This window comes from Patiria miniata, unplaced genomic scaffold (assembly GCF_015706575.1).
Source record: "Patiria miniata isolate m_02_andy unplaced genomic scaffold, ASM1570657v1 HiC_scaffold_22, whole genome shotgun sequence".
NCBI classification, from domain to species: domain Eukaryota; kingdom Metazoa; phylum Echinodermata; class Asteroidea; order Valvatida; family Asterinidae; genus Patiria; species Patiria miniata.
Window position 1 is genome coordinate 7,074,453 of NW_024037061.1, and position 11,200 is coordinate 7,085,652.

At 39.1% G+C, this 11,200-nt stretch overlaps 1 protein-coding gene across 1 annotated transcript; it reads left to right on the plus strand.

Annotated features, from left to right (window-relative positions):
• Positions 1–32: 32 nt before the first annotated feature.
• LOC119730680 (probable ATP-dependent RNA helicase DHX37) lies at positions 33–9,872 on the plus strand. Its single transcript, XM_038203671.1, has 14 exons — positions 33–506; positions 961–1,061; positions 1,574–1,976; positions 2,633–2,781; positions 3,012–3,101; positions 3,565–3,661; positions 4,426–4,539; positions 4,980–5,081; positions 5,407–5,490; positions 5,995–6,130; positions 6,902–7,040; positions 7,445–7,556; positions 8,334–8,528; positions 9,702–9,872. The coding sequence occupies exons 1-14, from the start codon at positions 201–203 to the stop codon at positions 9,870–9,872; spliced, it is 2,199 nt and encodes a 732-aa protein (XP_038059599.1). The 5' UTR covers positions 33–200.
• The last annotated feature ends 1,328 nt before the right edge of the window (positions 9,873–11,200 follow it).

Here is an 11,200-nt window from a genome sequence, read left to right on the forward strand (position 1 = left end):
TATGAACTATTTTATTTAAGGTCAAAGGTTATTGAATGCGGAATTGTTTTAGGTGTTGCAGGGCATCAACACATGTGCGTTAAGGAATACGAAAATGCTCATCAAATAATCTACCCGATCTGTCGCTTTCTTCTCTAAAAAGTTATCGCAGTTATGAATTTCTGTTCTTGATCACACGATTTATAAGGAACTCTTGCAAAATGGGGCGGACGAAGCGGAATTTTAACAAGAGAGGGAGACAAGTTGTGGACGATACAGACATTCGTAAAGCGCACAGCGTCCCGTGTGTTGAACTCGACCTGTCGTCTGTTGACAAACAGTCGCAAGATACGGAAGGCGGAGACACTCAGTCCGAATGGATGCACAGCAATGCGTTGGTTCTTCCTTCAAAGAAGGAGACGAACAAGAAGAAGAGACAACAAGAGGGAAACTTGCCCAAGAAACTGAGCAATAAACAACGCAAGAGACTACAAAAGGTTCTGGAAAAGAAAGAAAAGAAATCAAAGGTAGGCCTATTGCATCAAAACTAAATTCTTCGTATAATTGTTTATTTACAATTACATTTTTACTATTGTATAAGGGCAGATTTGCAGTTAAAAAAATGGAAAATGTACAATCATACAATGTTATTATTCTTCATTTTTATTTACAGCATCTCACATAAAATTAATGTATCAATGTATTTTTGCATGTTAATTGTATGCTGTACTCAATTAATGTTTTTTCTAGTCATGTTTTGACCCTCTTGGTGTTTCTGTGCAGATTCAATATTTTTCTGTGAGAATTTCTCAGACAAGAAAAATTCAAAGGTTTGTCTCTCGAGACAGTAGCCTACTGTCTCTCAAGACAAACCTATGAAATTTTCTTGAGTAGGAACATTACTTATGTTAACCTGTGTGTATACTCGGCACATATCAGAAGCAACAACTTTTTCTTTTCTTCTTTTTTTATTCTTTGCAGAGAGAAGACATCTTGGCATCGCTTGTCAAGCATCAAGTATCTCAACAGGAGCAGTCCATGTTTGCTTCAACTGCACATCTTGGACAAAAAGTTGCAAAGAGGTATAGAGTTTTATTATGACAGTTCCATCAAATAAAGTATCTATATTCTGAAACATGCCACGGAACTCTGTGCAAATCAGTTGATCACGTGCTCAATTTCTGAGCATTGTCATCTGATCTCAACCCAATCCACCCTAACCCTCCTCTGACCTACCCAAACTGACCCTAACACACCCAGCGCAGCCTATCCCAACCCAACCAAAGCCCTACCCACCCAACCCTACCAAACCCATTCCAACCCAACCCCAAAACAACCCAACCCATCCCAACCCACCCAACCCAAACCTATCCAAGTCAAGAACCCACCTGACACAAACCACCTGAACTCAACCCAGCCCACCATGCCCACCGCATCCCACCCCACCCGTCCCCGCCTCTGACACCAAACTTCATCAGACCCAACCAAACCTAAACATACAAAATCCAACCCACCACTTTCTATCCACTATTATTATCAAACCCTAACACCACCAATCTCATTCTATTCTTTGCCATCCCTACATGTATCTCAGACACTCAGCTGATAAAGCCCAGGAGAGCATTTCTGTCAACAGTCTCAAAGGGGTCAACAAGCGGAAAAGAAGAAAACTGGAAGAGATGGAAGTTGCTAAGGAGAGTGAATCAGAATCAAGCGATGATGAGTCAGATGATGACGAAGATGAAGACGATGGAGAAGAAAATGAACAGCAGGAAAAGAGTGAAGACTTAAAGGAAACAGAGAGAACTGAAGACAAGGATGTGGAAGTTCCAGCATCTGAGCCAGTAATTGGAGGCTCATCATCATCAGAGATGGGCAAGAAAGAGAAGGATGCTTTAAAGAAGACATCCGAGAAGGAGAGGACTGTGAAGACAATAGCCCCAGAAGACAGGAACCCGGCGGTGTTTGTGCATGTTGACAGAAAGCCTGAGGTTCAAGTAAGTGACCCTAGACCTGAATCCTTCAAAATGCTTTAAAAAAAAAGAGGTGTTGCTTTTTAGCAGTTTCAAAGTTTTTAGGGTAAACATTTCCTTTGCATTGTGCGTGGAACCTTTCAAAGTCCTACAAAACCTGTTGTCATCTGTCTTTAGGCTGCCAGACCAGCCTTCCCATCCAACAAAATTCTACAATATCCTTAAAAAACCTATTGTTACTGTCTTCAGGCTGCTAGTTTAGCCCTTCTTAGTCTACAAAATCCCACAATATCCCTCAAAACATATTGTGTATCTTACAAAATCCTTCAAACTCTTTTGTCACTCCTTTCTCAGGGTACTAGAGTAGACCTTCCCATCCCACTAATTCCTACAAAATCGATTGTTGCTCTGTCTTCAAGATGCTGACTAGCCCTTCCCATTCCACAAATTTCTACAATAATGATCATACAAAACCTATTATCTATCTTGAGGCTGCTAGACTAGCCCTTCCCATCCTATAAAATCCTTCAAAACCCATTGTTGCTATGTGTTTGGGCCCTTAGACTAGCTCTTCCCATCCTACAATATCATACAGAACCTATTGTCTATTGTGAGGTTGCTAGACTACACCCTTACCATCCTACAAAATCTTTCAAAATCTGTTGTCACTCCGTCCTCAGACCGCTAGACTAGCCCTTCCCATCCTGGCGGAGGAACAAGTCATCATGGAAGCAATCAACGATCATCAAGTCGTCATCTTGAGTGGAGAGACGGGCAGTGGCAAGACAACTCAAGTGCCGCAGTTTCTGTACGAGGCGGGTTACGCAGAGTAAGTTGATGTTGATTGGACCCATCCATTAGGCTCTGCACACATTGGCAGCAACATGTGGATCTCGCTAATGATACACTTGTATGTTCCAGCCATGTGAGTCAGTCATACACACATTAACAGGGTATTCAGTTGTAATTTTTAGTATCTACATGTACATGTACATGTATTACCACTCAATGTTCAAAATTGAAATATTTTTCTACCTATTATTTTTTGTTTTATTCTAGAAATGGCCTTATTGGAATAACAGAGCCTAGAAGAGTTGCAGCAATCACAATGTCAGAACGAGTTGCCATGGAAATGAATCTTTCCACAGGGTAAGTAAGAAAAAAAGAGAAAAAACTGTCATGAGCCAATGTGGCCCATCTGGGTTTCAGTAGCATGAAACGAATGAGAATATTTCCATTCCCCCCGGATGGGATGCCAGTCCATCGCAGGTTACTCCCCAGCTAATGCTGGTACCCATTTATACTCCTGGGTGGAGAGAGGCAAGTGGGGGTGAAGTGGCTTGCCCAAGGACACACCATATGACCAGCAGCTGGATTCGAACCCCTGACCCTCTGATCATGAGTCACGAACCCTAACCACTAGGCAACACTCCCCACTCCCCCAGTCTTACCTTTCCACAAGGTAAGACCGGTATTTCAGTGCACATTTTTTTGGATCACAAATATGAATTTAAATTTTAGCTTTTGCCCTTCATTGTTTCTGATAAATAGGAAACCGATTTGTCACTTTTCAGTTTTAACTCTTGTCCCACTTTTGTATTTGTCTCAATAGTGTGGTATCGTACATGATCCGTTACCAAGGCAACGTGACTGAAGACACCAAGATCAAATTCATGACTGATGGGGTGTTGCTGAAAGAGATTCAAAAGGTGATTTAAAAAAACAAACGGAAGTTCTTGTAATGATGTTCAGGTGTTGTTTAAATATTGGCACCTGTTACTGAGAAATATGTGCATTGTATCAAAGGAGTTTGTTAATATATTATTACTGGAAATAGTACCTTTTGGAGACATTCCAATAGACTTTTGCACTAAAAAAAACCTAATCTTTAATGACCATAACCCTAACCTACACTTAACCTACCGTCCTCAAACTTTGTAAATTTGGGTTTTTGCATCACAAGGAATCAATTTAGGATATTTGCGGCATTAACATTATGCAGGGTTCGACTTTAGCGGTAGCCCGCTAGCCAAATGCTAGTCAAAACAGCAGCGGGCTAGTCAAACTGTCCCTTAAGTAGCCGGGCTGGCGAGTGAAAAATTATTGGGCTAGGGCAAAGGTGAAAGGACATGAAAAAATAAATCATTAAATTCAGAAATCAAACCTTTATCAATTTGTGTCTAATTTCATTATTTGTTTAGGTTAAAATTATTAGATCTGTTTTAAAAACAAGATTGCCTCAGGATACACGTTTTACATTTATGCACATTGTTGTTTATAAGACACTATGTAAAAGAAAAACGTGGGCTAGTGAAAATGCCCGCGGGCTAGTTAAAAGTCTGTGTCAGTAGCCCGGCTGGTTAGTGGAAAAAAAAGTTAAGGTCGAACCCTGATTATTAGTGCTGATATAAAATGCTTTTACTAAATTATACAAATACTTATAACTGTTTACACTTTTTGAATTTTGAAACAGGATTTCTTGTTGACGAGGTATTCTGTGATTGTCATTGATGAAGCTCATGAGCGAAGTGTGTACACGGACATTCTGATTGGCTTGTTGTCCAGGATAGTACCCCTCAGAAACAAGGTCAGGTCAAAGGTCAAAGTGCAAATCAGTGATTTGACTTTTAGTGGCAGGAATGAATTGACCCATGTTCTAAAGTTGAGGCAAATTTGGTAATTTTTAACACACAAAAATGAAAGAAGAGTACAAAGGTGTTTTTCTACTGCCTTTAAAGTCAGTAACTATTAGACTCTTGCTTCAATGGCTTTGTGCATTATTCATAGAGGGCGCTATACACATTAAATTCTTCAAGAATTGCAGGGAGGGTTTCTTAACTTTGCATTTGCTCTGTGTGAATTGGCATTTACAAGTGAAAGGTAATAGGGTGTGTTAAACCCTAGACGGGACTGTATATGGTTTTACAGCAATAAAAACTGCTAAACTTGAGGGTTTTTTTAAAGGGGATTCAATCACATTATTAAGACAATTATAGTAGATTGATTTGTAATGTTTGTTTACTGCAGAAAGGAAATAAGATGAAGTTGATCATCATGTCAGCCACGTTGAGAGTCGAGGACTTTACTGAAAATCAGCGGCTCTTCAAAATCACCCCACCGGTCATCAAGGTATGATGTTATTGTAGAATTCTCTGGAAAAGTTAACTCTGATGCCCAAAAAGATTTTGAAAAGCCCCTTTTCAACTTGAATTCATCAAAGTGTTCATCCAGGTTCTGCAGGGTTTTGATGGATACAGGATTGTAAAGGCTAGCCTATAGGGTTTGATGCCCAACATTTGGTTCACTACACAGAATGTGTTATCGGCTTTCTACAGAGATTGGATTTTGGTAGATTGAGGAAGATTCCAGGTAAAACAGTCACTTACCTGTACCAATGCACGGCAGGAAGTTGAATATTTATCCAAATGGTTTTTTTTTGATTGGCTGAATGTAGGTTGAATCCAGACAGTTTCCAGTAACTGTCCACTTCAACAAGCGAACACCGCTGGAAAACTACATGGCAGAGGCAGAAAGAAAGGTAAATCATAAGCGTTGTGATTGAGTTACTATTCAATCACAAGCCAAAACACAAGTCCATCACAACTCATTCACAAGTCTTATCACAAGTCAATCACAAGTCAGTCACAAGTCAATCACAAGCCAATCATAAGTCAATCACAAGTAATTTCACAAGTTAATCACAAGTAATTTCACAAGTCAATCACAAGCAAATCCGTAACCAAGTCAATCACAAGTTACCACAGATAACAAGGGATGAGCAATGACAAAGAAACTACCATTGTCACAGTTGATTTGAATAGCTGCACCTGACTTGAGACTGGATGAGTTGTGATGACTTATTAGGCCTTAGATTTAGATTACAACTCTTGGATTATCTTTCAAAGAAAATTTGTAATTTTTTGTAGAAACTTCATCAGGAACACTTGTGGTAATTTACTATTTGCCAGAGGGTGCATCATAACCAAAATGCTCTGACAAATATTTGGTATATTGCATTTATCTATTTATTGTTGACGTACAGGTGTTGAAGATCCACCGCACATTACCACCAGGTGGCATCCTAGTCTTTGTGACAGGTCAAAATGAGGTCAGCTCCTTGTGTCGGAAGCTGAGAGCAAGGAACAAGAAGATAAAAGACAAGGCCGCAAATACACAAGGTATGTGGAGCAAAAGAAATCCTTAAAACTTTAAATTTGCTATATAGGAAATTGCTGAATGTCGGTGAAAGTTTGATATTAAGAGTTCCTTTCTTAGCGGAAGAAAACCTTGATGGTGCTTAGCAAGTTTTGTTCATACCACAGCCTAATGTCATGGCTGTCTTCATAGTAATCACGGAATCTCTGCTAACTGCACTGCAGAAAAACTCTGTGCTTATATGGCTAGCATATTTCAAGGGATCAAATCTTTTGCAAGTGAGTACATCTGGAAACTAAGCATTTTTTACTAACGGGGTTAGCACCATGTAAGCACAGAATGGTTGTCATAAGCCCAAAACTGTATGATTACCATAGCCATCAGATTGGGCCAAGAGGCAATTGTTATGTAGCTGCCAAGCAACAACTCAATCTTGGATTTATAGCCACAGATTGGCTTAGAGATTTGTGCCTTGCTGACCTCCTATGACCTAATTACCTCTCTGGGTTTTTGCCCTTTGCTGACAAATTTGATAAACTTACATCTGCCCACCACAAAATTCCATCTCATGAAAAGTTTGGTTGCGGGACCTCTGTGAGGTTACATTGATTATAATTGGGCTCAATACAAATAGGTACTGTGCTTTAAAAAAAAAATCAATTTATCAAGTAACAAATTGTGTTTAAAGAAAATGTAACCAATTACAACTTTGAAATAATTTTGATTTGAAAATCTACGATTGCAACATTGAAATTGTGACAATTTAGTGATAGTCTTGATTTATTCGCTCGAAGGACTGAAGACATCTGGGAAGAGGAAGGAGCTAGGAGGGGGCGTGTCTGATGAGGAAACGGAGGCGGAGAAGCTTAAAGAAGATGAGGAATCCGAGAAGGGTTTCCGGAAACAGAAACTGCCCAAGATCAGTCTGGATAAGTATGTGAATCAAGCATTAAGATAACTCAGTGGATCATAAAAGTATTATCCATCAAGGCCAATAGGCTATCAGCAAAAGACAGTGTAATGTACATGGTACATTCTATAAATTTAGGGTTCAAAGTGTGACATTTTTCCTGTCCCTCTTACCTTGGTACTTTGTCAGTTGCCATTCAAGTATCATTAAGAATGACTTCAAACAATTTATTTGTTGGCTAGGTAGTTTGCTATTCATAATCACTCTTGGAGGATGACTGCATTAAGGAGTGCATCAGAATTATCCATAACAGGTACAGGAAAAATAAATTGGACCTAAAATTGATATAATGACCCATCTTGCTTGTGACAAGTTTTCAAGTGAACGTTGTTTTTTATATATATCCCACGTTTTATGTCATCCTTAGTTACTCAGTTCAGCCGTATGAAGAGGAAGAAGTCGACGAACAAAAAGATGATGATGACAACCAATCAGAGTCAGAGTTTCAAGTTGCAGACCCTGAATCCGATGATGAAACGGTAGGTTGGCTGTTATTGGCCAGGTTAACCGCTAAAAATGGTTTTCTTACATTTCTTAACTTAACAAAATAATTTTTGTTTCAAGAAATATTTTCATTTCTCAGTCACTAGAAAATTATTCTGAGCGTCAGTCTCAGATATGGCGCTTGAATGCTCCCCTCACTCTCTCTTTGGTACCGTTGAGGGGGTACTTGTGCATGAAGTCTATATGCAAACCATCGTGATGTACTCTTAAATGACTCTCCTGCAATCCGCACAGTGTCATTGACAGTTCCTGCAAAGCCTTTTTTTCTTGTTCCGTAAGTCAAGTCAGTGTTGCTGCTCTTTTTTGGGTGACAATTTAGCTTTTTTTAATTTAGTGTACTTTGGTACACTTCTAGGATAGTCCATGAAAGTCTTTCAACTTTCCAGGAGTGTCTCCTGGTAGAAAAGGAAGAAATAATAGTTTAAACCCTAACCTACCTAAATCCTCCAAAGTCCTCCAGGCGGTTATGGAAGATTTTGGAGGATTGAGGCTGAGCTGAATGCATTTTGAGAGGCAGGACAGTCTGTTGGAGGATTTTGAAGGATTGAGGCAGTGGGTATCCTTCATTTGAACAGAAGTGCAAATGTTTGGAGGATGGTTCTTAATCGAATTGAGCCTGGGGGTAAGAGTTAAATGTGGGAGGAAAATCCCAGAATGATATTGCATGGAAAATTCGGGGAATCGACTTTATGTCTTCCAAACTGGCCATGTCACCTTAGATTGATTTTCTGATATTTAATTGAATTTTCTAGTTACCAGAGGAAGATCTAGCCGTGGATGATGTTCCCCTATACGTCTTGCCCATGTACTCGCTCCTAGCACCTCATCAACAGGCTAAGGTCTTCAAGGCTCCACCGGGGGATGCGCGCCTCTGCGTCGTGGCTACAAACGTTGCCGAGACCTCACTGACAATCCCAGGCATCAAGTATGTAGTCGACACTGGAAGGGTAAGCTTCTGGATTGTCTTGTTCCCTCTCAGTTCCTCTTGAGTCTTTGTTGTTTTCTTCAGCTATCTTTGCTCCTCTTAGAACCCTACCTTTGTACAAATTTTTGCTGGTACCAACCTAGTGTCTTCGTTGTACCTATCTCAAAGACTGATTGACTTGCTGACTTACTGTCAGTTGTGAGTCGGGCAGTGCTATCTTATAGAATTACCCCACAGAGCCAAGGGATGGGCAAAACTAAGCCCAAACAATTCACACACATCCCTATGCGAATTGTTTTTGTTTTACTGAAAGAACACTTACTTTTTTTGTGATCCGTGAAAAGAACTTTAAAACAGTGTTTGTGTTTAAAATTCAAACTTGCAAAGTGCATGATTGATTTGAATGATTCTTGTACTAAAAGAAAGCTTATTGGGATTTTATAGCTTACATTTTTAAAGTACTACTTGCAGAAGTTCATTACAGAAATGGGCCTGACATTTGGGTTTCCTTTTTTTTTTACTCACCCTATATTACAAGAAACAAAAAAAGAAATTTACAATATCAAAATTTCTTTCTAGTTTATCTTGAATTGCATATTTCATCATACTCTCAATGTGTTCTTTGAGGAGTGTTTAAATTGTACCTCTCCCCCCTTAAATAAAAAATTAAATAAAAAGAAATACGCCCAAGCACTCCATGGTTTTATACATTAATCAGTGAATAAATACAATGTAGTACAATGTAGTACAGAAGCTAATTGGCTATTACAGTTGTATAATTAGACAGACAGGCAAGACTCTTTTGAGCTGATTACAATATGAATAGACCTTTCCCCTCCTCCTCTAAACATTTTTGAAAAGAAATTTACATAATCCTCATATTACTCGAAAATCGTCCATTTTGCACGTTCCTCATCTTTTAAAGCTCATTGTTAGTTTTAAAGTTTTGGAACATTGGATTTGGGATAAAATAATGCACCAAAATAACACTTTAAGAAATCATGCATATTTAGGCATAATTTATTTAAACTGATTTTTCTTTTGACAAACAAGAATTCAGTGATTTGATGTTTGGTGTTCTGTTTTTGACATTAAAATATTTCTATTGAAAGCCATGCTTGTTACTTTCACACTTTTCTGCTTCGCAATGGTTAAAGTCTTGCACGATAACTGTTGACATGTTTTCCAATCCCAGGTCAAGAAGAGGTACTACGACAAAGTGACAGGTGTGTCGTCATTCAAGATCACCTGGACATCCAAAGCATCAGCCAATCAGAGAGCTGGACGAGCAGGAAGGACCGAGCCCGGACATTGCTACAGGTCAGTGTTTTATGCGTTATGTGCTTGTCCCAGAGGGCCAGCGTAGTGTCCTCATTGTACTTGACTGACTGTCGCTTTTCTTATAAAAGATTTCCCTTCGCTGAGGAATACTGCAAAGTGCAGTCAGTTTTGATTAATTTTTTGTTTACTCTGATATTTTTTTGTAAAATACTTTCATATTTCACAAGTTCATCTTTCAACGTTGGCAAATAATGTGTTGAGCCTGGGGGTGAAATATTGACCAAGAATTTCTTAGTCAAACACCGGTCCCCTCAGACAAACATCCTGTATTTGTGCAATTAAATCCCAGTGAGTCTAGCCAGCGTCCGCCATGAGCAATCATCCTGTCGGATGAACCGGAATACTAACCAAGCTTGAATGACAGGTTTTCTTAATCGTCTGATTACTCTAGAAACCACATGGTAGTGTGGTTGGGTATCCCAGTCAAATTAAATCTGTGTGTAGAAGTGCATTGGTTAAAAGTTGGATTGAAAGAATTGGATTACCCTGTAACGTCAGTGAATAAGCTAGACCTTTCCCATTGTGTAAGCCATTTGGATAAAGAATCCAGTGAAATCCACTCTGAATCAATGGAATAGAACTTCATGAGGTCTGATATCAGCTTAACTAGGCTTGCGTTGTCCTGGGTTTTTTTTGTCTACCTGTGTCTAAGATTATCTCACTAGAATCTGTTTTTTAACCTGCGGGATAGCAGCTTAACAAATCATCATGTCTCCCCGTTAGTCCGGTAGTTAATTACACAAACGTTGACAATGGTTGACATTGTCTAGTGCTCCTACATATTTTGACCGATTTCAACCAAATTTTGTCAAAAGTATCAGTATCCCATCCCTACCATGTCACATGACCAATCAGGGGTCAAAGATCTCCATGGGGTCAATGGGGTCAAAAAGCTGATTCTTGTTTTACTGAAAGCACTACTCCTTCCAGAGATTACATAACACATTCACATGACTCATGCATGAACATGACTTTGTTGGCCCCACAGCTTCCGAGATATATCCAAGTGAGCTTGTGTTTATGTTTTGGTATAAAAAGAGACAGGGCACTATTGAATACGACTTGCCAAATATGGAGCTCTGATGCAAGTTTATCACAGTGCTGTAAACTTTGCAGGTGTTTGCGTTGTGGCTTTTCCTTTTGAATTCTATTAATGTATAAATCAGTTCTTCAGAATAAACTTGTTTTCATTTAGTTTATTTAGACACATAGAAATTCTGCTCCAGAAAGTGATGAGAGTAGTTTCAACTTTGTACAATCATTGTTAGTCTATATACCTTGATGTGAAATGAAATGCTGTGCATTTGTTACTAACTTAAAAAGCAGGTGCCAGCAGTGCAGTTTAATACAGAT